General features: G+C 57.2%; 1 protein-coding gene and 1 long non-coding RNA gene across 3 annotated transcripts in view; one reads left to right on the top strand and one right to left on the bottom strand.

Annotated features, from left to right (window-relative positions):
- Nucleotides 1-26,836, top strand: part of CERK (ceramide kinase) — a 39,153-nt gene that overhangs the window by 10,049 nt on the left and 2,268 nt on the right. For both annotated transcript variants that reach the window (XM_081595006.1, XM_081595007.1), the window contains exons 2-12: nt 11,339-11,452; nt 11,904-12,026; nt 13,231-13,356; nt 14,591-14,654; nt 16,438-16,583; nt 19,128-19,202; nt 19,955-20,107; nt 21,810-21,915; nt 23,138-23,214; nt 23,842-24,047; nt 24,789-25,000. In XM_081595006.1, coding sequence (XP_081451132.1) covers nt 11,339-11,452; nt 11,904-12,026; nt 13,231-13,356; nt 14,591-14,654; nt 16,438-16,583; nt 19,128-19,202; nt 19,955-20,107; nt 21,810-21,915; nt 23,138-23,214; nt 23,842-24,047; nt 24,789-25,000 — 1,402 coding nt within the window. The remainder of the gene's footprint in view (nt 1-11,338; nt 11,453-11,903; nt 12,027-13,230; nt 13,357-14,590; nt 14,655-16,437; nt 16,584-19,127; nt 19,203-19,954; nt 20,108-21,809; nt 21,916-23,137; nt 23,215-23,841; nt 24,048-24,788; nt 25,001-26,836) is intronic.
- LOC145546876 (uncharacterized) lies at nt 11,702-13,096 on the bottom strand. Its single transcript, XR_014083361.1, has 2 exons — nt 13,015-13,096; nt 11,702-12,330 (listed from the first exon to the last, which is right to left on the bottom strand). It is a non-coding gene; the product is annotated as an uncharacterized LOC145546876 (long non-coding RNA).

Raw genomic sequence — 26,836 nt, 5'->3', positions numbered from 1 at the left:
GTGGATTCTTTACCTACTGAGCTATCAGCTAAGCCCCAGAGCTGGGGATGGAGACAAAGGGAAGGGCCTGCAAGGGCTGCTCCTTCTGGGGGGACCCGGCTCCTTCTGGGGGGACCCTTCTCCTTCTGGGGAGTCCCGGCTCCTTCTGGGGGGACCCGACTCCTTCTTGGGGGTCCCGGCTCCTTCTGGGGGGACCCGGCTCCTTCTGTGGGGACCCTGCTGCTTCTGCAGGGACCTTGCTCCTTCTGGGGGGTCCCGGCTCCTTCTGCGGGGACCCGGCTCCTTCTGTGAGGGCGCCGTCTGGCCAGCCGGCCTGCTGCTGTCTGCTTTGGGCTCCTCAGTTAACTGTTTCCCTCTCATCTTGTCCATACCTCTTGCTAACGCTCAGGGGAGAGAGGGCGGCCGCCGGCGGCCCTGGAGCCTTGGGCTAGTCCTGCTGATGCCGGCGTTCTCGAGCCTGCAGCGCTGTTTGCCGCCTCACGTGGGCAATCCTGGCCGCAGCCCTGGGAGCCATCCTCGAGTTGCCCCATTCCTGAGATGGCAGTCAGGGCCAGGTGGGGGCTCTTCTAGAGCCCGGACCCCGAGATCCTGGGGTGCGCCCCCTGCGAGGATGCAGGTTCTGGGGTTCCTCTCAGCTTTCCTGGCAGGCGGGCGGGGGGGAGCAGGGCTCTTGGCGCAGAAGTCAGCGGTTGCGTCCCCAGCGGCCAGGGTGTGCCGCTCAGGCCCCCCGAGTTCTCAGTCCCCTGATCACTAGGCTGGGGATGCTTACTTGGGGTAGCATGTGCTTGGAGGAGCGCAGGGCTGTGCGGGTGGGAGTTGGGGACCGGCCGCATCCTGTGTGTGCAAACGCGGCTCCGCAGGTGTAAGGTCTGCGGGGCAAGGGTCGTTGCAGCCTGTCCCCCGAATCCATGGCCTGCGGACCCAAAAAGAAGCCTGTCCCAAGCAGGTGCCGCAGCAGCGTTTCCCGAAAGGCCCGGTCCCGTCCTGTCACGGGCGCTGATGCAGAAAAGCGCTGGGGGCAGCCGGGCCACCTGGAGCCCAACGCTGGGCCCAGGTCGGGGGGTACCTGACCCCCTCCCACCGCCATCCAGGTGGGTGCGCGCTGTCAGGTTGGCGGCTGTGCGCCCGGCAGCCCAGGACCTTGTAAGAGAAGCAGACCCACAGACAGCGGGGATGTTTCTGCTCCAAGTCGCAGCTCGGAAGCCCATACAGCGTCCGCGGGTCGCGGCCAGCGCTGGGAAGGGCAGGACAGAGCTGAGACTGGCGGTGACCGCAGCTCCTGGGTGCCGCCTGGAGCCTCTCCCCCAGCCTCTCTCGTGGTCCCTCTGGAACTCGGTGGCCCCTCGGCCCCCACCCACGAGGGAGGGTCACTGCTTGTCACACCAGGCGAGGTCACACTCCCTGGGGACGCGGGAGGGGAGGAGGCCAGGGAACTACATCTCTTGTCAGCAGAAGCCTTGAGGCTTCCAGCCCAGGTTTGGTTACAAAATTTCTGTCCATTTCTGGAAAGGACTGTGTTACAGGAGAACAGTGTTTTGAGTTGTTAACAATTACAATATTTGCTAATGGCTTGTGCGAATGGCCCTAAAAAATAGATTGCTTTATTGTGAGAAGAAAAATTAATGCTGAACTGAAAGGCAGAGAGAGGCACCTTGAAGTTTGGCTGAAGGACCTGAAAGTGACAGAACTGGGGGCTGATCTCAGTCACTTGAGCTGGGTTCTTTGGAGAAATGGAAATTACTTCCAGTATGACTTTATGCAGGCTTCCCAGGGGGCCCAGTGAGAAAGAATCAGCCTGCCAATGCAGGTGGCCTGGGTTCAATCCCTGGGTAGGGAAGATCCCCTGGAGGAGGAAATGGCAACCCACTCCAGTATTCTTGCCTGGAGAATCCCGTGGACAGAGGAGCCTGGGGGGGCTACAGTCCATGGGGTCACTAAAAAGTCAGACAGGACTGAAGCGACTTAGCACACGTGTGTGATTTTATGCAAGGTGTAAAACCTATAAAATTACCTACCCTGAGACACTATTTATAAGGATATTCTTGTAAATGAAAGCTTACATCCTTGAAAATTAAAGATATTCCAACCGTTTGCTGTACGTGGCTGCTTGATTATTGTTGTTTTTTTTAAGGTCTTTTTCTTCACCGATTTCTGAGTGGCTTTGTGGATGTTCACGTCCACACTTGGTTGCCTGTCCCACACCCTGGAGTCGGGGGGCATGGCTGAGGGTGAGGGGACGCCGCACCTCGGTGCGTATGTGCTGTGTGTACATCTGGGTGTGTGTGTATTTGGTGTGTGTGTGTGTCCAGGTGTGATGTGTGTGTATCCAGTGTGTGGGGGGCGTGGGTAGCAAGCGTGGGGACTAGAGGCTTGGCTGAGGGACAGTGGAGGCCCCCTGTGAGTGTTTGGCCAGAGCACACTTACTTAACATCCAGCAAGTTCTTAGTGATCATGCACAGAATACTGGAGTGGTTTCCATTCCCTTCTCCAGGGGATCTTCCTGACCCAGGAGTCGAAGCTGGGTCTCCTGCATTGCAGGCAGATTCTTTAGCAGCTGAGCCACATGGGAAGCCGCCATACATTCCAATGAAGCCTTATAAATTCATCCTGTGCTTCTCTTGTGATATGTAATGCGTTAGATAAGTTGTAGAATCCATCATCAATGAACAATGAACAAAAATGACCAAAATGAGGGTCATAGCTGGACATTAGGTTTTCAAGAGGTTTAATAATATAAAATAAAAAAAAATCAAACACATATTCAAACTTTAGAGTTTTTCCTAATTTTATCAAAAAGTTGCCTCTTCTTTGTCTTCCTTTATTTTGAATTTGCTTAGCTTTTACAGCATTGCAAAAGTTGATACCACTTAAGATTTCCATTTTAAACTTGAAAAAATGCAATCCTAAACTGCACTTTAATCACACAGATCCTAAATTTTAGCACTGTGCCACGTGCAGTTTAACCCCCCAGGGTGGGAGGGCGACAGGGAGAAGCACTTCTGGTGAGTGAGCCGTGGTTCTGTCCCGCGGGGCTCGTCCACTCCTGCCCTGCGTCCTCCCGCGGGTGATGACTTGTGACCGCATCACTCACGTTTACTCTTGGGACACAAATGGTTCTTTCTGCACTTCCAACTGTTTTATTTCTAAATACTTTTATCATGGAGGTAGTACATGCTGTTCCATGGAAAGATGGTCCTATCTTTAATAAGCAGGAGCTCTTTAGTTCTTTGTTTTATGACCAAGTTGCCTAAAGAGCTGTTTCTCAAAGTCTGTAATGTCTGTAGAGAGTAGTTAAACAGTTTGCTTCTGTTGGGTTCCAAACTGAGTCTCCTCAAGACCAGAAGTGAAGCCACATTAGGATGAGGACAAAGAACACTCAGGGTGGGTGTTTTCAGCGTCCCCGTGGCGTGCACCGACACAGCGCCCGCTGCCCACGCAGGAGGACCAGGGGAAGGCGTGTCTGAGCAGGCCTGGCGCTGCCCGCTGGGCACCTGGGAGGTGGCACAGAGCACGTTCTCTTTGCTCGCCCGATGAGACTTTCTCTCTTAAATGTTGAAGACCCTTCAGGCCGTGATGGAGCATGAGTTCTCAGAGCCTTGTGGGCTGTCCCCCAGATGGTAAGCATCCTTTCCGAGCACCAGTGTCAGGGGCTGCCTTGTGGCCTCGGGTCAAAGTGTCTCCCCTGAGTGTGCTTGTAAAATACCTGTCCAGTGGGCACCTTGCTAGAGTGTTGGTCGCTCAGTCGTGTCCGACTCTTTGCCACCCCATGGACTGTAGCCCACCAGGCTCCTCTGTCCCTGGGATTCTCCAGGCAAGAATACTGGAGTGGGTTGCCATTTCCTCCTCCAGGGGATCTTCCTGAACCCGGGTCCCATGAATTGCAGGCAGATTCTTTATTCTCTGAACCACCGGGGAAGCCCAGGGACCTTCTGCCTGTGGTTTTAAACTCTTTGGTGAGTCATAAGTTCAGAGCTGTGGCAAGGAATTCTTGGGAAGCCGTCGGTTTGAGACGACAGGAGAATATTTTCGTGGAGGTTGTCTCCAAGCCCTCTGGCTGTGGGTTGGTTTTCGTGGTGGTTCTGTGGATGGCTCCGCCACAGCTGGCACACGAGGGTGTGCGGCAAGCCCAGGTGGGGGGCCCAGGCAAGAGTTTGGAGGGGCCGGTCAGAGCTGGGGGGGCAGCTGAAGGCTCCGTGTGTTGTGTAGAACCCAGGGGGCCGGCTCTGCCTGGAGCACGCCGTGGCAGAGGGTGTCGTTGGTCCCTGACTCCTCAGCCGCAGACGCACACGGGTACACATCACACAGATGTCCCCACACACAGACACACACAGACACACACAGAGCTGGGAGGGAGCTCCCACGGGGCCCGGAGGCCCAGCGGGAGGGATGTCTGTGCCGGCGGACAGGCGGGGGTGTCAGTGGTGACACGGTGGGTTTGAGTCAGATCCGCTGCACCTGCCTCCAGTAATTAAGGTTGTTTTACGACGTGCACGTCCTCCAAGCAGCGCAGAGCATAAACAATACCATGTGTACCCGAGTTGTCTTCCAGAAGCTTGGAGTCAGCTGTGTCTGGTCTCAGCGCCTCAGTGGAGACTAGATAGGACCACCGACTCTTCAGCTGGGCCCGCGTGAGTGTCCGCTCAGTGAGTTTTTCTTTTTTTATTAAAGGATAATTGCTTTACAGACTTTTGCTGTTTTCTGTCAAACCACAGCATGAATCAGCCACAGGCATATATATATATATCCCCTCCCTTTCGAACCTCCCTCCCACCTCCCTCCCCATCCCACCCTCTAGGTTGATTCGGGGCCCCTGTTTGAGTTTCCTGAGCCACACAGCAAATCCCCGCTGGCTCTCTATTTTACACATGGTGATGTCAGTGCCCGTGTTACCCTTTCCATACATCTCACCCTCTCCTCCCCTCTCCCCATGTCCATAAGTCTATTCTCCACTGTTCCTCCACTGTTGCCCTGTAAATAAATTCTTCAGTACCGTTTTTCTAGATCCCATATATATGTGTTAGAATATGATATTTATCTTTCTCTTTCTGACTCACTTCACTCTCTATAGTAGGTTCTAGGTTCATCCACCTCATTAGAACTGACTCAAATGTATTCGTTTTTATGGCTGAGGAATATTCCATTGTGTATATGTATCACAGCTTCTTTATCCATTCATCTGTCGATGGACATCTAGGCTGCTTCCATGTTCTAGCTATTGTAACGGTGCTGCAATGAACACTGGGATACGTGTGTCTTTTTCAATTTTGGTTTCCTCAGGGTATGTGCCTAGGAGTGAATTGCTGGGTCATACGGTGGCTTTAGTCCTAATTTTTTAAGGAATCTCCATACTGTCTTCCATAGTGGCTGTACGCTCAGTGACCTTTTAACATCACAGGGACAATCACTCTCCGCTCAGATGGAGCCGAGCGCCTCCGTTTCTGACAGAGTGGAGGCCAGTTAACCTGTGCACAGTGATGGACCTTCCCCCACGCTCCCCGCGCCCCGGATGCCCTGTGGCTCCGTCCCACAGGGACCCCAGCCCCTGGCCTTCCGGGAGGCGTGCCCGAGGTTAGCTCTTCGTGCTGTCCCTGTGCGTGGCTGCCTCGGGAGGAAAGCCTCTCTCTGCTGCCGCCTCGGCTCACCGCGCACTCGGCAGGACCACCTGGTGAGGTCCTCTGTTCCCTCGAACCTTGGGGATCTCGCAAATGGCAGGGCCGTGGCCCAGTGTGGGCACTGCCAGCCTGCATGCATGCTGTGTTGCTTCAGTCGTGTCCAACTCTTTGCGACCCCATGGACTGTAGCTCGCCAGGCTCCTCGGTCCATGGGATTTCCCAGGCAAGAACACGGGAGTGGGTTGCCATTGCCTCCTCCAGGGGGTCCTCCCGGCCCAGGGATCGAACCCAGGTCTCCTGCATCTCCTGCCAGCCTGGGAGGTCACTGAATCTGAGCGTCCGGAGCCTAGAGCTCAAGCAGGGGGCTCCTGCCTGGGTTGGGGGGTCTCCTGCCTCTTGAGTGGTCTTATCCACGCATGAAAGGAGGTGGAAGGAGCCCCCGTTCTCCTCCCCAGGCTCGGTCCCCGACCGGGTCATGGTAGGGGACGGCCTCCGTCTGCCCGATCTGGTCACGAGGTGCCCACTGCACCATTGTCCCCGGGGCGGCCATTGCCACAGGCGGCCTCCTTTTCTTCACCTCAGGAAATTTAAAAAATCGCCCTGAGAAAGTCACTTTGCTTTAGTAATTTCGTAGAGCAGAGGTTTTATAAAGGCTGCCAGTAAGACTGCCGTCGCAGCAAGGCTGCTTGACTTGGCTGAACTGTGGTTGAAAGTCTGTTGTAGGTGTGTGTAGGGGGAGGGTGATTATCCAGCGTTAAAACATCCTTGTTTGATCAGAGCAGGTGTCGGCACTGGGTTGGAGCCTCACTTTGCTCCCTGCTTCCTGTTTGGGGAAGGGTCGCTAAGCCCACAAGCCCTGGAGGCAGTGGGGGACACTGGCCGACCTCTGGCGGAACCGGGGTGGTGGGGGGCGGTGGTGTTAGTGACCAGGTCCCAGGGGTGCTGCTGAAACCCTCCAATGACAGACAGCCCCACCACAAAGAGGTGCTGGGATGGGGGCGAGGGAGCCCTGGGCCAGGGAGGCGCCCAGGGAGTCGAGCGTCAGTTCCAGAACCTTCTGTTCAGAAGTTTGCTTGAAAGGGGACGTTGGGTTGTGACTTTATAAAGGGAGAGGGGACACCCACGAGCCTTGGCCCCTGATCCTGCGACCGGGCACAGCCGGCCCAGTGACCACCAGGCACCTCCAGCCGCGGCAGGAGCAGCTCGGGGAGCACCGTCTGGGCGTGGATGCCAGCCTCGGTCGGGTGGGGGGGGCGCTGCCCGGAGGGCGCGGTGGCCAGCGCGTGTGCCGGGCCCTTCGTCCGTTCAGCGAGTCCTGTGCCGGCGTCGATCTGATTCCGTCTGGTCTGAAAGCAACCGCACTGCCTCGCATCTCTCACCCTTTCACAGAAGACTTTGGACTTTTTATCTAATCTCGTGTGCTGTGCAGGATTATGCAGAATGCAAGCCAAGTGAGAGAAATGCTAATAAGTGCAGAAAAGGAAAGTGGCCCCACTCCCCACCATCAGCTCTCTGCCAGGTGCTCCTCCCGTGTCTGTCGATAGACGGGAGCCAGCCATTCCCATGTGTGTTCACACGACGTGCACTGCTGAGCCCAGAGGCCCCTCCGGGCCAGCACGGGCAGGGTGACCTGGGGACCGTGGTGTCATTTTCCCCGCACCGTGCCTGTGATTGATTCTTGGAGCCACACGCGGCCAGCAGCACTGGAGACTAAGTGACAGGCTGTGAGCGGGTCATCCCGCCAGCCACGTGTGACGTAGGACCGACCTCTCCCAGACTCTCAGGTCATCCCGCCAGCCACGCGTGACTTAGGACCGACCTCTCCCAGACTCTCAGGTCATCCCACCAGCCACGCGTGACGTAGGACCGACCTCTCCCAGACTCTCAGGTCATCCCGCCAGCCACGCGTGACGTAGGACCGACCTCTCCCAGACTCTCAGGTCATCCCGCCAGCCACGCGTGACGTAGGACCGACCTCTCCCAGACTCTCAGGTCATCCCGCCAGCCACGCGTGACGTAGGACCGACCTCTCCCAGACTCTCAGGTCATCCCGCCAGCCACGCGTGACTTAGGACCGACCTCTCCCAGACTCTCAGGTCATCCCGCCAGCCACGCGTGACTTAGGACCGACCTCTCCCAGACTCTCGATGCCTCCTCACTGGAGAGGGCGGTTTTGAAGACGAGGGTGTGACGTGGACCTGCAAACGTGAAGCGACACACAGCAGGCACCGAGGCACATGGCCTGGGGTCAGCGGGCAAGGGAGGTGGGAAAGAACCCGCCATCCGTGCTGGACCCCTCCCTCCTCGCCCCGGCCAGCCCTCGTGTCATCAGGAGGTTCGGGCTGAACTCTCGGCCCAGCAGACAGAGGGGCCGAGGGAGCCGGGTGGGACCGGCCTCTGTTCCAAGCCCGTCACTCACCAAGTCCTGCTTTTGGATTGCCGCCCCCCCATCCACCCCGCCAGGCTTCCCAGGTGGCTGAGTGGTAAAGACTCCACCTGCCATGGCAGGAGATGTGAGTTCCATCCCGGGTGGGGAAGATCCCCTGGAGAAGGAAATGGCAGCCCACTGCAGTATTCCTGCCTGGGAAGTCCCATGGACAGAGGGACCGGTGGGCTCCAGTCCTTGGGGTCACAAAGAGTTGGACGTGACCTAGCGCCTAAACAATAACACCCCCCCCACCCTGGGCTCGGGCTCAGCCAGGACGTCCTCCATCCGGATCCTGGATTCTGGGCTTGTCCTCCCTTGATCAAGAAAGATGTAGATACTGATTTTGTTTTCAGATCCCCATGATCTCTGTCCGTTTTTAGAGAAAATAATTCTGTTTGTCACCACATCTGTTACACGGACAAGCGGTGCACATGTAAAAGATTGTATCCTGCTAACCTGGTGTGGTTTTTCTTCTCACCCAAGCAGCAGATAAAGCTGTGGGTAAGCTGAATGTAGCAGAAGATGGCAAGAGTCAGCCTGGAATTTTTCCCTGTTGAGGTGTTAGGACCTAGAGCCAGACATCCTGGAATGTGAAGTCAAGTGGGCCTTAGAAAGCATCACTACGAACAAAGCTAGTGGAGGTGATGGAATTCCAGTTGAACTATTTCAAATCCTGAAAGATGATGCTGTGAAAGTGCTGCACTCGATATGCCAGCAAATTTGGAAAACTCAGCAGTGGCCACAGGACTGGAAAAGGTCAGTTTTCATTCCAATCCCAAAGAAGGGCAATGGCAAAGAATGCTCAAACTACTGCACAATTGCACTCATCTCACATGCTAGTAAAGTAATGCTCAAAATTCTCCAAGCCAGGCTTCAGCAATACGTGAACCGTGAACTTCCAGATGGTCAAGCTGGTTTTAGAAAAGGCAGAGGAACCAGAGATCAAATTGCCTCCGCTGGATCATCGAAAAAGCAAGAGAGTTCCAGAAAAACATCTATTTCTGCTTTCTTGACTATGCCAAAGCCTTTGACTGTGTGGATCACAATAAACTGTGGAAAATTCTGAAAGAGATGGGAATACCAGACCATCTGACCTGTCTCTTGAGAAACCTGTATGCAGGTCAGGAAGCAACAGTTAAAACTGGACATGGAACAACAGACTGGTTCCAAATAGGAAAAGGAGTCCGTCAAGGCTGTATATTGTCACCCTGCTTATTTAACTTATGTGCAGAGTACATCATGAGAAACGCTGGGCTGGAAGAAACACAAGCTGGAATCATGATTGCCGGGAGAAATATCAATAACCTCAGATATGCAGATGACACCACCCTTATGGCAGAAAGTGAAGAAGAACTAAGGAGCCTCTTGATGAAAGTGAAAGAGGAGAGTGAAAAAGTTGGCTTAAAGCTCAACGTTCAGAAAACTAAGATCATGGCCTCTGGTCCCATCACTTCATGGAAAATAGATGGGGAAACAGTGGAAACAGTGTCAGACTTTATTTTTTTGGGCTCCAAAATCACTGCTGATGGTGATTGCAGCCATGAAATTAAAAGACGCTTACTCCTTGGAAGGAAGGTTATGGCCAACCTAGATAGCATATTTAAAAGCAGAGACATTACTTTGCCAACAAAAGTCCGTCTAGTCAAGGCTATGGTTTTTCCAGTGGTCGTGTATGGATGTGAGAGTTGGATGGTGAAGAAAGCTGAGCACCAAAGAATTGATGCTTTTGAACTGTGGTGTTGGAGAAGACTCTTGAGAGTCCCTTGGACTGCAAGGAGATCCAATCAATCCATCCTAAAGGAGATCAATCCTGGGTGTTCATTGGAAGGACTGATGTTGAAGCTGAAACTCCAATACTTTGGCTACCTCATGCGAAGGGTTGACTCATTGGAAAAGACCCTAATGCTGGGTAGGATTGGGGGCAGGAGGAGAAGGGGTCGACAGAGGATGCGATGGCTGGATGGCATCACCGACTCGATGGACATGGGTTTGGGTGGACTCCAGGAGTTGGTGATGGACAGAGAGGCCTGGCGTGCTGCAATTCATGGGGTCGCAAAGAGTCGGACACGACTGAGCAACTGAACTGAACTGAGGTGTTAGGAGCCCCCCACTCCACCCCAGTGAAAGCGCCTCAGTCTCAGGCCCCTCTGCAAGGCTCCAACCCCGAATGTCCCTGCTCCCCCCTTCTCTCCCTAGCGGCCCCCTCCCAGCCTCTTGTGGTCTGACTGTTGGCAGCCCTGGGTCAGATACCCTTCAGGAGCAGGGGGTACGAGATGGGTCACAGCTTCGGAGAGTCAGAGCCCGGGAGAGAGGCCCTGGGTGGAGGCTCTACTGCGTCAGGTCTGTCCAGCTGGCGTCCAGCTCTTCTGCCAGAGTGTCCCTTTCCTGCCCCACTCCAGCACCTCTAACCCTGGGGTCACCCCACTCTCGGCCTTCGAGGCGTCTGAGCTGGTTCTTGTAACTAGATTTCCATGGGCCACGAGGCCAAGGGTGATGCAAGGTTACTCCAGGTGTCACAGCACTGTCTTTGCATTCAGCTGTCGCGGAAATGGAGCAGGCTGGCGCTCGCGCGGGTCTCCGGGCCAGCCCAGGGCCTCGCGGAGTCGCCGTGCGCCTCTGTGTGAAGGCGGGCTTGGGGGACGTAGCCTGTTCTCGCTGGGGGCTTGACTTCCAGCCTCGCTGCTTCCAGGTCCAGTTCTTGGCGAGGTCGTTCTGGGCCCGGCTTTCCGTTATGGGATGTCAGCTAGCGCTTCCCTCGGCTTGTTTGTGTCTGGCCTTACCTGAGGTCCGTGGGACGACTGGGTCTCCAGTTGAGGGTGTTCCGCACTGCCCTCCCCACGCCCACCCAGGCGCCCCTTCCTCCTCCTGCACCCGAGCGGGTTCTTGGGCCCGCCCAGGCCTTCCCCGAGCCCCTGCCGTGCCCCGCTTGGTGTGGCCCCAACCCCCCGCACCCTGCGGGGTCCTGGCCCGTCCCGGGCCTCCTTCCCGCTTCATTTCTGAGCAGACTGAACCACAGGTGCTGGGGCGTGAACGCCTTCCCCAGGTTTGGCACGGGAGCTGGCCTGAGAACCCACAGCCCGCTTCGGTCCCTGTGGATGAAACACCCGGTCTTCCGATGGCATGGACTGTCCCAGTTTATTTAGTGCTGAGGCTTAAGATGACACGGAACTTGTCCACTGCCTTTGGGTGGGGTGGCTGTTGAACTTGAGCGCTGAGTGTCCCCAGCGCCGTGGAGTCGCTCCCTGCTGTTCAGGCGAGTGCTGTGACCCGCTGACGTGAGAACGTGATGTCTTTGCAGATGCCTGCTCTGTGCCTATTTCCGAGATCATCACCGTTGAGGAAACGGACGTTAATGGGAAGCAGTATACCAGCGGAAAATGGCAGAAAATGGAAAAGCCGTACGCTTTCACAGGTGACGTGCCCTAAAGTTCCTCGTAGCTCCAAGCAGGTCACGTGAAAGAGAACCTCTTTGTCATTTGCTCAGTGGTCTCATTGTGTCCTTGCTTTATCTTTAGAGAAAGGTCCTTGTATCATTTTTCCAAGCCCTGTTTTTTTTTAAATTGTTTTTTTTTAATTTTTTACTGACGTACAGTTGGTTTACAGCGTTGTGTTAATCTCTGCTGTAGACCAAGGCGAATCAGTTATGCATATCCAAGCTCTATTTTTAATGTTTTGTTCATCGTTTTTATTTCTTTATTATTATTTTTTTCACATGGGTTAAAAGAACTGAGGGGTAGGATCTCTTCCCTCATGTACCGTGGAAGGGTTTAACTAGTCAGAGGAAAGGGGAGCGTCGGGGGTGCTGGGTGTGGCCCCGGGGTCCACGTGCGGGCCGCGCGCTCACACGTGTCTTCTCCATGCAGTGCACTGTGTGCGGAGGGCCCGGCGGCACCGCTGGAGGTGGGCGCAGGTGACGTTCTGTTGCCCGGAGGAGCAGCTGTACCACCTGTGGCTGCAGACCCTGCGGGAGCTGCTGGAGACACTGAGTACGTGCCTGGTTTGTGCTCAGCACAAAGGCGGACGTGGCGAGACGCTGAGACTGCTGAACACTTTTCTGGTTAGAGGACCACGCAGTGGGGGTGCCCGGAGCCTAGCCTTCACTTACAGACGCGAGGCTGGGGGCAGGCCCCTTGGCGCCAGGGGCCTGGTTTCTTTCCCGGGAATTGGGGTGGCGAGAGCTGAGCTTGGGGTGCACGGAGGACTAGACTGGGGCCCGGGGAGTCCACCTGTGTCCACCTGGGGGTCTGAGCTGTGACTCACTGCTGTGTAACGAGGGTCCGTCTGTCCCACCTAAAAAACAGTAGCTCATTTTGTACCTGGAACACCCATGTTGTTTGGGTATATATATATTTTTAATTGAATAATAGTTGATTTACAATGTTGTGTTAATTTCTGCTATACAGCTCAGTGACTGAGTTGTGTGTGTGTGTGTGTGTATTTTTCTGCATATTCTTTTCCATTATGGTTATAACAGGATACTGAATATAGTTCCCCTGTGCCAGGCAGTAGGAACTTACTGTTTATCATCCTTTATATGATTATTTTGCTAATCTGTTTTGGGTATAGTCTTAATACACAGTCTAACAACTCAGTACAAACTTCAACCACCGAAAAGAAAGAGCATGTGGTTAGGTTGATTTTCTATCATTTAAAATTAATTTGGCATCTACATCTAAAAAGCGGATTTTAATGTGTTTGAAGGCAGCATCTCCCACGTAGCAGCTTCAGAGCAGTTTCCTGGCTTGGAAACTGCACGTCTTGGAAAAAGCACGTCTTTGGCTTCGTATCTGGGCAGTGGGACTTGGTCTCTGCGTTTCGCTATCTTAATTCTGCCGGACGGGATGGGTGTCTACCACGTGCTGTCTAACCAGTGCGTCCTGACCTCCCCCCATCTCAGACCGCTGGCACTCGGTCCTCTGCTTGCCCAGCGGCACCTCCGAGCGAGTCTGCGCGCGTCCCTTCACTGTGACTTACGTGCTGTGGTTGCTCCGCAGCGTCTTACGTGCTGTGGTTGCTCCGCAGCGTCTTACGTGCTGTGGTTGCTCCGCAGCGTCTTACGTGCTGTGGTTGCTCCGCAGCGTCTTACGTGCTGTGGTTGCTCCGCAGCGTCTTACGTGCTGTGGTTGCTCCGCAGCGTCTTACGTGCTGTGGTTGCTCCGCAGCGTCTTACGTGCTGTGGTTGCTCCGCAGCGTCGAGACCGAAGCACTTGCTGGTGTTCATCAACCCACGCGGAGGGAAAGGACGGGGCAAGCGGATCTACGAGAGGAAGGTGGCCCCGCTGTTCACGCTGGCCTCCATCAGCACCGAGGTCATCGGTGAGGCGCCAGGGCTCCGCTCGGCGTGCAGAAGGAAGTGTGAGGACGATCCAGGGAAGAGGTTCACTGGATAAGATTTGTGTGTGTGTGTGTGTGTGTGGCCATACCACGCAGCTTGTGGGATCTCAGTTCCCTGAGCTTGCACCTGGACCCTTGGCGTGAAAGTGTAGAGTCTTAACCACTGGACCGCCGGGGAATTCCCTGTATAAGAGTCTTTTAACAAAATAGAATGTCGGGGGGTTTGGCATGCCAGACTGAGAAGAATGCAAAGTGAAGAGCATAGACTATTCCAGCCAGCGGTTAGCATATAAATCCCTCAAGAAAAACACTAAGAGAGAAAAGGACAAAGACCACGGACAGAAAATTCTTGCAGGAGATGCAAGCAATTAGTAAAGCTTAGACACCGTTTCACCAGTGAGTGGCATTTTAAGAAACACGGTGCGATGCCACGTTTGTGGCACTGAGTTTTAGAGCAAGTTCTCGATGCCGGAGGCTGTGGGGAGACAGTGCCTCCTGTTCAGAGCCTCGAAGGTTTTGTGTAAATTTATTAAAGGGCCACTTGGCAGTGCGGGTCAAGAGTCTTAGGGTTTTTTAAACCTTCCAGGGGAAACCATCAGCTGTGCAGAGAGCAAGGTACACAGATGTCTGTTGCCTCATTTTTATAAAAGCCAAACACTGGAAACCGCTGATGCCCCAGACGAGAAACATGGATAACATTGTGGTGAATCTGGAGGAATAGTTTGTAGTTCTTTAAAATGGTCTTTACAAGGAAGTTTTAATGATAAAAAGGTGGTTGTGATAAGACGCTGGAGGAGAAAGGACGCAAAATCGTGTGCACAAGAGAGTTTTAAGTGTTACAGTGAGTACACAGACTATGGATTGACACTTTCTACATTTGGTATTCTAAAATTTACAAAGTCCTTTGGCTACTAAGGGGAAACTATGAAATAGAAGATGTAAGCGCTTGCCCCCCAAATCATTATTTGTTGGCAATTCAGTGCCAGTAACGGGCGTCTTACCCGGGGAGTGTATTCTGGGAGGCCGTGCTCCCTGAGGCCGGCTCCATCCCTCTCCATGAAGGGGATTCGGGAAAGACTAAAGAGGATTCCTCACAGCTAACCCACCCGTGGATTTTATAGGCCCTCATTTTAAAGTGGTTTAACCCGCCTTCACTTTAAAGCGGATTCTCAGGCTTGAGTGTAAACGCTACCACCTCACGTTGTTTCTCCCACAGTAACAGAACGTGCCAATCATGCCAAGGAGAGTCTGTATGAGCTCAACATAGACAAGTATGACGGGTGAGTGAGCGTCCCCATCCGCTACCCTCAGTCCGTCCTCACCGGCCCTGCTCCCTCCCTCCCTCCGTCGTTCCCCCTCACTGTGGAAGTAAACTTGCTTCTCCTGCAAACTGGGCAAGGCAGGAACGTGCAGGGCCCCGTGTTCCTCTGCTCCCCAGAGGACCGCCGTGGAAGTTTGGTTCCCCTTCTCAGTCTTACCACCTCATACAGAAATATTTTCATTTGAAGGTACGTTACAGAGGGGATCACCTCTTGTCCCTAAATATGTGTGTGTGTGCCCTAAAATCGAGGATGTTCTTCAGAGCTAAGGTGCGGGCGTCACTACCCAGGAGATGGGCCTCGTCACAGATGCTGTCACCCATGTGCTGTCCTGACCCAGGTTCTGCCCGCGCCTCGTTAGTTAAAGCAGAAGAGCCCCGGGGCAGGCGTGGCCTTCAGACACAGGGCCATGTCTCTCTGGCCTCCTGTAGCCCCGCGCGGGTCCTTGGCCTTCCTGGAGGGGCCGGCTGCGGAGAACTGGCCAGTGACTGCTGCCGTCCCTTGGTTTGGGGTCCGAGCCTTCCTCTCGGTCGGGACCCGGCTGCGCATTTCTGGCTGCGATAGCGCGGGGGTGCAGGGCTGGTCCCCATGCCCTGTGGCAGGAGGGGCCGGCCCCGGCTGGACTCTGTGTCTCTGATGTCCCTGTCCACCGGCCGGTCAGCTCCTGCAGACCGGCCTCCTTTGCCTTAGGCACAGCTGTCCCCATGCCCGGCACACGGCTGGCATGTGGCCGGGGCCTGGTGGTTGAGCAGAGAGCAGGGAAAGGTGGTGAGGAGACGGAAAGCTCACACATGGCGCCCCTATGGGCACGGGATGTTGGTTGAGACCCACGTGGCGGATAGCATGGAGGTGAGATTGGACCTGGGAGGCTGCCAGGGCTTATAGGTCCCTGGCGGGAGTGGCTGTACGCTGACAGAGGGCATGGGACAGGGGGATGCCCTCCAGGATGCTGGGGAAAAATAAGCTAGTCCCCGTGACCAGGTCCTCACCAAGCGTCACCCAGCAGTGAGATGGGCTGATGCAGGTTTCGAAGCCCGTGTAGCCAGCTTGGGGGGGGCGGGGGCAATGTCAGCTGAGCTGAGGGCCTGGCCTATCTGGTCAAAGGAAGGCTCAGGGCCCGGGCAGCTGGCGTCTGTCTGACCCTGGTCCCTGTCCCTCCAGCTGTGTGGCCAGGGCCGCCGGCACCGTCTCTGCTGGCGCTTGGCGTCCTGAGTGTCACTGCTCGTGGCCCCGGGGCCCCGAGGAGGCTCTAGGGTCCCCAGTGGGTGACTGTGGCCCTGGGGACCTCAGGCAGCTTGAGGGCCAGCAGGTCCAGGGTCAAACGGCGGGAGTGGGTCATGGTGGAGGAGGGCCCGGAAGGGAGCCATGTGTCACCTGCCAGAGGGTCCGAGCTCCTGGGGACCTTGGTTAGGAGCTGGGAGGGGAAGAAGGGCCTGTGTGGGTCTTGCCCGCTTACCTTTCAGCAGCTGTGCTGGAGGGCAGGGGCATCCTCTGAGGCCTGGTCCCGGCTCCACCTTCACGTGGTCCCGCAGGCCTCTCAGAGCCCAGCCTGTGGCTACAGCGGGGTCCGAAGGCGCCCCTCCTTACGGGGTCTAACGACGTCAGGCATAGGAGCAGGAGCAAAGTGGGTGGGTGGGGGCCGGGCCAGCCCAGCGGCACAGGCAGGCGGGAAGGCCCTGCCTGGACCCTCAGGGAGCGGGGAGCCGGCCACGGGTGCTGAGTCCGCCCCCTGTTACTCCCGCAGCATCGTGTGCGTGGGCGGAGACGGCATGTTTAGCGAGGTCCTGCACGGCCTGGTGGGCAGGACGCAGAGGGACGCCGGTGTGGACCAGAACCAACCCCGGGCCACGCTAGTGCCCAGCCCGCTGCGCATCGGCATCATCCCCGCGGGTACGTGGGCCGGACGGCGGGCTCTGTCCGCTGTGGGGGTGGGGTGGGCGGGGTCTGTCCACTGGGCGGGGCCGGACAGCGGGTTCTGTCCACTGGGGAAGGTGAGCGGGCAGGGTCTGTCCACTGGGCGGGCCGGATGTTGGAGTCTGTCCACTGGGTAGGAGTGGGCGGGGTTTGTCCACTGGGTGGGGGCCAGGTGGGGTCTCTCTACTGGGCAGGGTCTGGGCATCCAGGTCTGTCCACTGGGCAGGGCCGGATGTTGGGGTCTGTCCACTGGGTAGGGGTGGGCGGGGTTTGTCCACTAGGTGGGGGCCAGGTGGGGTCTGTCTACTGGGCAGGGTCTGGGCATCCAGGTCTGTCCACTGGGCAGGGCCAGGTATCAGGGTCTGTCCACTGGGTGGGGGCCGGTCATCCAGATCTGTCCACTAGGAGGGGGGCCGGACGTCGGGGTCTGTCCCCTGGGCAGGGCCAGGTGTCGGCACAGGCCGGACATCGGGGTCTGTCCCCTGGGCAGGGCCAGGTGTCAGGTCTCTGCCCTGGGCACACAGGCTGGACGTCGGGGTCTGTCCCCTGGGTGCAGGCTGGCGGGTCGCCCGTGGCTTTGCCTTCAGGCTCACTCCATTTCAGGCATGCTCTTCTCTCCACGCACCTGACGTGGGACCACGGCTGCAGGCGGGAAGGGGTCCTGCCCGCCTCCCTGGGCACCAGGTTTCCACCAGCTGGCGGTGGTGGTCTGTGCTCTCAGAGAGCTGGCCCTTTGGTGGTGGGTGGGCAGTGGGGTCCCGGAGCCCAGTGGAGGAGCAGGGGAGCCCAGGGAGCAGGCGGCGGCCTGGAAGTAGCGACTGCTGCCTGGAGCCGGGGGCTGGGTGTCAGGGCAGGGGGCCTCGGGGTGTAAGGAGGCTGGCTTGTCCCTAGTTGGCTGGCTCAGCATGACTCGAGGAAGCACCTCGTTCTCTTGAAGAACCCACTGTAGTAAGGGTGTCGGGGGTGAGACAGGGGCTTTGCATACATCTAACTGGGCGGGGACACCCTCCCCGCCCTTGTCTGGGCTGCAGCAGCGGGGACTCTGGCGGCTCAGGCTCAGATGTGAATGGTGCCGTCACCCCATTTTCTAGCTGAAGATGCTGGTGAGGTTGCATGGTCAGTGAGAGAGTATGTTTGTATGTTACGAGTTTATATGTTACCAGCCATAGAGGACATCAGTTAGCTTAGATTAACTATTAACACTTAAAGAGCCTTCACTCTGATCTCAAAGTGGACCAGATTCTGTTGCTCTGAGAGATGACCAAGGCTGCCTGCAGTCCAGCACGTCTGTTCAGAACCATGGACCTGCAGGCTCCATCCCACGTCACTTAGGCTGAGGGACTTGTAGAATGTTCTGGGCCCTGTGGACACAGCGTCTGGACCCTGCCTGCAGCTGGAGCTTGTGTGCCTGTTAGCACAGTGGTTATTGTGATGGGCCTCAGTCGGTGCTGGTCGCATGTCTGTGCAATATTTACTGTGCAATTCTGGACACCGTCAGTTTACTTTGGGGAAGTCTAGACTAGGGTTTTCAGCTGTTCTGCAGACGTGTTAAACTTCAGATTCAGCCCCGTCCCCAGCCTACTGAGTCAGGATCTCGGGGGTGGGGCAGGGCACAGGAGTCTGCTATAAATAAGCACCCGGGAGATTCTCTGCCCACTCAGGTGGTGACCCAGTTAGAACCAGGACAGGCCTAGGGAGGCCCCATAGCATCACTGATCCAGGCGCTAGCTGGGTGCTCTGAGATCACCTGCCTTTCACAGATGGCTGGGGACTGGGCTGGGCTGGGGCTCTGGGTCCCTCACGACCCACGGGTCCGCCCTGCTTCACAGACGGCCCGGGACTGGGCTGGGCTGGGGCTCTGGGTCTCTCAACGACCCACGGGTCCACCTTGCTGCTTCTGTGACCTTCACAAGCTGTCCTGTGTGCACTTCCCCTGAGCCTGTTGGTCTGGAGCCCCAGGGCTGCTGCTGATCTTCATGGCAGCTGGGCACCGCTGAAAGTCCTGCCCCCCACCAAGACCCCACCCCACCACGCCCCACACAGGGCCCAGAAGAGGTCTCCGAAAGCTCTGTGAGGAGCTCACTGATAGTAGTCAAGGTCAGCCTCAGCGTTCTTGATGACTCAACCTCAGTACCGTGGTCTGATGCAAAGAGCCGACTCACTGGAAAAGACCCTGATTCTGGGAAAGATTGAGGGCGAGAGGAGCAGGGGACGACAGAGGATGAGATGGTTGGATGGCATCACCGACTCAATGGACATGAGTTTGAGCAAACTTCGGAAGATAGTGATGGACGGGGGGCCTGGCGTGCCGCAGTCCATGGGGTCGCAAAGAGTCGGACACGACTGAGGGACCGAACAACAGACAATAACAACCTCAGGAACTAGTTTTGTGGGTAGATTGTGTTTACGGCATACTTACTCCTGGTCCTTGGGAGAACAGGAAGCGCTTCCTGCTCCCCTGCCTAGACGCGCGTTAGGACCTGCAGCTCCTGCAGTGCGTTGCGGCCTTTCCCGTCTTAGGGTCGACAGACTGCGTCTGCTACTCGACAGTGGGCACGAACGACGCGGAGACCTCGGCTCTGCACATCATCGTGGGTAGGTGCCCCATCAGTGCTGCACTCGGCGTGTGAGAGCCCAGGTCTCTGGTGCACACGGGCATCTGTCTTGCCGTGCGGGTGCCCCGGCCCATTGCCTGCAGGGCCCTGTCTGCCGCCCTCCCCTGCCGCCCTCCAGCTCGTCCAGCTGGGTGACCTTGAGAAACACAAGCACTGCTCAGACCCTCCAGGGCCCTCACCCAGCCTTGGGGTGCCTGGCACCCGTGCCCTGGCCAGCTCTCCCCATGCCCTCTGTAGTGGCCAGGCGTCCCCTGCCCGTCTGGAGGCCTGCTTGCAGCCCTCTTTCCTGCTCAGGACTCGGCCCCTTATTATCTTGGGGGGATAGACCACCCCCCCACGCCCCCCCAGATGGTGCATCCCCCAGGGCAGGAGACCCTGCAGCACTTGTCACTGCTCAGCACTGTCCAGGTGCCTGCAGGGCACCCGTGTGGCTCCCTGCCCTGTCCTTGTCCCCGATGGCGTGCTACTCCGTGTCCCCTGCAGTCACAGAAGGGCCGTGTTTACAGGCGGTGCCTTCGCGACTTTATGGTTGAGAAGCCAGGCGCCTCGTCCGCCTCCTCAAGACCACCGTCCTCTCAGCAGCGTTTAGCGAGCGTCCTGGCCCCGTTGTTGTTCCCGCCCCACAGAAGAGCTTTCCAGGCCCCTTTTGGAAATCTGAGCCAGGTTCCCGACCTGGGAGCGGTTCTGGGGGGCCTGGGGCGGGGGCGGCTCCCACGCGGCCTCTCTCCGTAGGGGACTCGCTGTCCATGGACGTGTCAGCCGTGCACCACAACAGCACACTCCTGCGGTACTCGGTGTCCCTGCTGGGCTACGGCTTCTACGGGGACATCATCAAGGACAGCGAGAAGAAGCGGTGGATGGGCCTCATCAGATACGACTTCTCAGGTAGCCCAGCTCCCGCCCTTCCGTGCGCCCCCAGCCCCCGCCTCCTCGCTCTCCCTGGGGCGCGGGTCCGCGGGTCCCCGGGTGCAGGGCCGAGGATGGAGGTCGACCGACTCCAGGTCGGACGAACCAGTGAGGGTCTGCAGTTTCAGGGCGGGTACAGCACCAGCTTTCGGCGTTTAAATGCAGAGTGAAGTGAAAGGCGCTCAGTCGTGTCCGACTCTTTGCGACTCCATGGACTATACAGTTCCTGGAATTCTCCAGGCCAGTATGCTGGAGTGGGTAGCCTTTCCCTTCTCCGGGGGATCTTCCCAACCCAGGGATTGAACCCAGGTCTCCCGCATTGCAGGAGGATCCTTTACCAGCTGAGCCACCAGGGAAGCCCAAGAATACTGGAGTGGGTAGTTGTTCCCTTCTCCAGGGGATCTTCCCAACCCAGGGATTGAACCCAGGCCTCCTGCATTGCAGGCGGATTCTTTACCAACTGAGCCACCAGGGAAGCCCCAGTGCAGAAGGGAGCTTGAAACGATGAAGGATTCAGAGTTTGACACTCTTGTGGCTGAGGTGACTGCCCTGGCTGTATTTACTAACTTATTTATTTTTATTTTTTGGCTGCACCACGTGGCTTTCGGGATCTTAGTTCCCCGATTCCTCAGGCCCCAGGCAATGGATATGCAGCATTCTAGCCACCGGACCGCCAGGGAATTCTCTCCTTTTTTGCTGTATTTAATGTGTCATTTCTCTGGTCACTGCCCTTATGGTTCACCTTGGGTAAATTTACAGGCATACCTTGGAGACATGTAGGGCGTAGTTCCAGACCACTTGGAGAAAGCAAATATAAAATAAAGCAGGTCACGTGAATTTTTTACTTTCCCAGTGCATATAAAAGTTATGTGGACACTATAGTGTGGTGTATTGTGTTCAGTAGCATCATATCTGAGAAAGGTGCATACCTTAGTTTGAAAGTTCTTCATGGTTAAAAACTGCTAACAGTCATCTGAGCCTTCAGTGAGTCATAACCCTTGTGGGGTAGAGGGTCTTGCCTCCGTGTTGATGCTGCTGACGGATCGGGGTGGGGGGTGCTGAAGGCAGGGTGTCGCAATTTCTTAAAATAAGACAGTAGTGAAGTTTGCTACATCGATCGGCTCTTCTTCCAGGAATGATGTCTCTGTAGCCTGCAGTGAAATTCGATAGCACTTAACCCACAGGAGACCTTCTTTCAGAGCCGGGGTCAGCCCGCTCAGACCCGCCTCTGCTGGTCATCCATTGTGTGTCGTAGTCTACGTCCTCTCGTCACTTCGGCCGTCTCCATGGCATCTTCCCCAGGACTAGATTCCGTCCAAGAAGCCGCCCTCTTTCCTCATCCACGAGAAGCAGCTCCTCCTCAGTTAGCTTTCTATCATGAGAGACAGACCCCAGAGACCCCAGAGTTGAGGACGACAGGGCCAAGCCTGGGGGTGCGCCCGGGGCTTCACAGGCAGAACCTGAGGCCACGAGGGGTCCCTGGTGGCCGAAACGCCCCCTTTGCCAGCACGGAAGGCGGCCCTGGCGGCCGGGAGCCTGCAGCGCCCCGAGACGGTGGCGGCGTCTCAGGCCAGAGCTGGGGGGGCCCTGTCCTTCTGCGGACGCTCTGTCCCCGGCGTCCCGCCAGCCCCTCCACAGAGGCTGATGGTGCCATCTCCTCTCCCTCCCGCTGCGTCCTCAGGTTTGAAGACCTTCTTCTCCCATCACTGCTACGAAGGAACAGTGTCCTTCCTGCCAGCTCAGCACACGGTGGGCTCCCCGAGGGACAGGAAACCCTGCCGGGCAGGGTAAGCGCATCTCGCGTGTGTGGTTCTGTTCAGATGATGAGACGGAAGCAGGACAGGCTGGGCTTGTGAGTGGGGCAGTCCTTGCAGTGTAAGATGGGGGCTGCTGTTTCATCATGTCCAGCGGCCAGGGTCCCCCAAAGCCTGAAGCTGTCCCCCACACCCTGAGGGGTTCCACTGTGACCCCCCATGCTGGCTCCTGGGCCGTGGGGGCCACCCAGGGCCAGGTCCAGGGCCATCGTCCACCCGGCGGAGGGCGCACACCATGCTCTCTGCTCCAGTGGGGGTCTGTGTCCCCCGTTGGGGTCTGAGAGATGACGAAGACGAGCCCTTTATAGAAGCTCTGTGTGTGTCCTCTTAGGCGCCCATGGAGCTGACGGGACGGGGCCCACCCCGTGGTCAGGAGAGGCCGGGTCCGCAGCGGGGCCCCTCCGCCAGCTGCACTGACTTTTCGCCCGGTGCGCCCCTGCTGTGCTCACCTTCACGTGCCCGGGCTAACCTGGAGCCAGGGTCGGGGTCACCCTGGGCCTGCGGCCCGCCACCCCCGTCTTGTCCCTGCTCCGTCGTCTGAGGACGCAGGAGGCTGCGGGCTTTTGATGGGCTCACGGTGCTCCTTCCTTTTGAAGTCATTCACATGTAGGCTCCCGGTCCTTTCCTCCTCTAAGTGAAGAATTTGAGCTCGTAAGATCCACAGCTGGGGGCACAGCGTCGCTGGCTTGTTTTCTGATGAGCTGATTCCACCAGCGAAAGCCCCGGGCCCATTGGGCGGTCGGAGTCCTGCGGTGCCCAGGATCACAGACACCTCCTAGGCCCGCGACCGAGTCCCACGACGGCCGCTCTGAGCCGCTGACTCGCTTGTCACCCACCCAAACTTCCTTCTTTGTCGTGCGAAGGGAACAAGGGCTCAGGCGGGTCCACGCTGGGGCTGCAGCTGGTTTCTGCTCCCACGGGCGCCCGCCCCCACCTGACTGCGGGCCGAGCTCACCCCTCCCCAGAGCCCACACGGGGCCCCAGGGGATGCGCCTGGCGTTTTGTAACTTCCATAAGTTTCCAAGAAGGATATGTTGCCCGTGTAATTTCTAGGAGTAGATCTGATTTTGGGAGCTCAAATTAACGCGCAAGCAAAATATTTATGGAGAAGCCTCCGAGGCCGAGCTCCTGCTGCGCGGGGGGGCTGCCGGCCCTGCTGCGCGCGTCGCCAACCAGGCGCTGCTGTCGTCTGCAGGTGCTCCGTGTGCAGGCAGAGCAGGCAGCAGCTGGAGGAGGAGCAGAAGCGGTCGCTGTACGGCTTGGACGGCACGGGTAGGTGTCTGGGCCGCGGCGGGCCCCTCCTCTCTCTCTGAGGAGCACCCACTCCTCTGCGTTCCTCTGAGTTACTCTGTGCCTGTCTCCAGAACGCTCTAGAACAGGGGGTCGGCGAGTGCCCTTACTGAGGCCGTAGACGAAAGCCGTGGGCTATTTGTGGATGCCGAAATGTGTTTCATGTCATTTTCATACATCACACAATACTTTCCTCGTTTGATTTTTTTTCCCGCCAACCATTTAAAAATGTAAAACTCAGTCTTAACTCACAGGCCACACACACTCAGGTGGCAGGCCAGATCTGGCAACCCCTGCCCTAGATGGTGGTCCCAGAGCACCACCCACCCTGCCCACCCTGGAGAGGACTTCCTCTTGGGAGGTGACTGCGGGCGGGCTGTCTCTGTATTGATGCCAAGGGGCAGGGAGCCCACCCCCACCTGCCAGGCCCTGATTTAACATGGCGTGAGACGGTTGGATGGCATCACTGACTCGATGGACATGAGTTTGGGTTAACTCTGGGAGTTGGTGATGGACAGGGAGGCCTGGCGTGCTGCCATCCATGCGTCGCAGTCGGACACGATTGAGTGACTGAACTGAACTGACCTGCGATGCTTCCTCCCGCTCCAGAGGAGGTGGAGGAGTGGAAGGTCCTCTGCGGGCAGTTCCTGGCCATCAACGCCACCAACATGTCTTGCGCTTGTCCCCGGAGCCCCCAGGGCCTCTCCCCGGCCGCCCACCTGGGGGACGGCTCCTCCGACCTCATCCTCATCCGGAAGTGCTCCCGGTTCAACTTCCTGCGCTTTCTGGTCAGGCACACCAACCAGGGCGACCAGGTGAGGGTCCCGCCTCCACGCCGCCCGTGTCGGCCGCGGCCTCCGCCCGGGCGGCCCCGGGCAGGGGGTCGCTGGGCGTGCGAGGGGCAGCAGGAGAGAGTCCTCTGCCTGCCTTTGACCCACTGTGAGCTCTTGGTCATACTTCCTCCTTGTAAAATCTCACTTACGAAGCCTTTGATTACGGAAACGAGGTGGTGTGATTTCCATACCCTTCCCTGTGGTTTCTCTTCCTGTTTACAGACGGGGCAGGGTGACGCGGTGCCGTTTTCTGTTGCCCGCGCAGGCCACTTACAGCACCGCCTCTGGGCTCCCGGGAAGGGGTTCTGTTGAGACCCTCCCAGCAGACCCACCCTTAGTCACTGTCATGCGTGTAGTGGCGCCGGGGTGGGGGGTCCCGAGTCTAACACTATCCAGACAGTTCCAACACTTGATCGGTCTCAGATTGTAGTCAAGTTCACGGTTGCTAGATTTTTTCTAAGATCTGGTCCAACTGTGTTTTTATGTGGCTTTTAAAGTACCGCTTGTTAAAAAGGTAAAGAATGGTACAAGCTGCTGCTCGGGAACCACGGGACTCTTTGATAAGCGTCACGCAGTGGGGAGGAGACTGGGTTTTAAGAGTGGTGGTGACAGTTTCTCGTGTCTCCACATTGTGGGGGGCCCGCTGGGAGGTCCCCCGACGGTGGCCGTGCCCCCGGCGCAGCCCCGCTGAGGGCACGTTCCTGTCCGGCTGTCTCTCGCTAGTTTGACTTCACCTTCGTGGAAGTCTATCGCGTCAAGAAGTTCCAGTTTGTGTCGAAGCCCGCGGAGGACGAGGACAGCAGCATGCTGGGCCGCGGGAAGACGCGGCTGGGACAGCTCTGCAGCGAGCACCCCACCTCCTGCTGCTGCCGTGTCTCCAGCAGCGCCTGGAACTGCGACGGGGAGGTGCTCAGTAGCCCAGCCATCGAGGTCAGGTGAGCGGAGGCAGCCGGGGGCTCCGGGGCCCAGGAGCCTGACACCCTACCGCCTGGAGTGTGAGAGCCCCTCGTGACCGCACGGGCGTGCCCAGGGCAGGTCCTCGGGAGACGCCCTTGTCTCAGTGTTGGGAAGATGCTGGGGTGGAAGCCCCTCCGTCTCAGCCTATCTGCTGCACCCTGCACCGTTGTTCCCTCTCTTGTCCCCTGCGGGTTAAACTAACAAACTCCCTTTGCGGGCACGTTCAGAGCCCTGGGTCCACTGACTCCACCAGGAGGTGCTCCGGCCCGAGGAACCCATGGCCGAGCTAAGGTCCAGGTGCCAGGCCTGCCCCTCCAGCCCCAAATCCGTTAGGCCTATTGTATCTGGACTTGGGAATCTGCAATATGGTTATAGGTATTACATAACCAGGTGAAATATAAGTGCCAAAAAAGGTTTTTTCCCCGTGGAAGGACAGTCAAATGAGTTGGTTTTGTTTTTTTTTTTTAAAAAAGGGGCTGTTGATGGAGGTGTGGGTGTAAGCCTGCTAAGTCACTTTAGTCGTGTCCAGCTCTTTGCAACCCCATGGACTGTGGTCCACCAGGCTCCTCTGTCCATGGGGAGTCTCCAGGCAAGAATACTGGAGTGGGTGGCCATTTTCTCCTCCAGGGATCCTTCCCACCCAGGGGTCGAACCTGAATCTCTTACATCTCCGGCATTGGCAGGCGGGTTCTTTACTACTAGCACCACCTGGGAAGCCCCTAGGAGATTGAGGGGAACTGTTTAACTAGAAGGATTCTTTCTGTCCTGTTACAAACGTCTTTAGGATCTTGAGAGAAAAGTGAAAATGTTAGTCGCTTAGTCATGTCTGACTCTGTGACACCTTGGACTGTAGCCCGCCAGGCTCCTCTGTCCGTGGAATTTCCCAGGCAAGAATACTGGAGTGGGTTGCCATTTCCTTCTCCAAGGGATCTTCCCGGAAGAACCTGGGTCTCCTGCATTGCAGGCAGATTCTTTACTGTCTGGACCACCAGGGAAGCCTACTTTAAGGAAACCAAACTGGACCCTCATTGACCATAGTGAGTGGGTTACACGAGGAAGGTGGTCACGAGCGAGAACGTAGCCCCACCCCTGCGGCGTGGAAGGACAGGTGGGGGCACAGCTTCCCCGTCACGGCGTGCCACGTGTGTGCTCGCTTGTCACCCCCCTTCAGATGGCTTCTCAGGCAACCAGCCACTGACCCCGGCCGGGTCTCTCTACCCTTAGCATCCAAGCAAAGCCACAGCCAGGAGCAGGCTCTCCAGCCTCCCCGAGTCCCGGCCTGCTTGTCCCTGCTCTTGCAACCGGGCTGCGGCCAGTGTGGCGGTGACCGCCCACCTTGCATCTCAGGAGGGGAGACCCCAAGGTCCCAAGAAGACCTGTCCCGCGGTCCTGTGTGCGGGGGTCCGCCTTCGGTAGACTCATTTCACAAGTTCAGGAAATGCAAGTATTTTTAATGCCGGCTTAAGAACGGTTGACAGTTAGAAAAGGCGTTCTCTCGCAAAATACATCCCGTGCATCTTGATAAAGATTACGATGCCTGGAACAGTGCGTCACTTCAGGGGTTTTTATGACGCAGCATCTCTGAGGTGACTGTGATGTCATTCATAACATGGGAAGGAGGCCCTGCCGGGGAGGGGGACCCAGGAGCCCCTGCAGTCGTCCGAGCCCCGAGCTCACATGCTGTGCTTGCGGTGGAAGATCAGGCCCCTTGCCTCCCGGACTGCGTCTCCTGATGCTCAGAGTGGCCCTTGTGGGACCCCCCCCATGGCACCGTCGGCTCGGTTCTGATGAGCGGACCCAGGAGGGGCTGGAGC

The sequence above is a fragment of the Giraffa tippelskirchi genome, chromosome 4, assembly GCF_054371585.1.
Source record: "Giraffa tippelskirchi isolate mGirTip1 chromosome 4, T2T-mGirTip1v1.2.pri, whole genome shotgun sequence".
NCBI lineage: Eukaryota > Metazoa > Chordata > Mammalia > Artiodactyla > Giraffidae > Giraffa > Giraffa tippelskirchi.
Note: the sequence above shows the minus strand (reverse complement) of the source record. Positions and strands in the feature narration are given on the sequence as shown.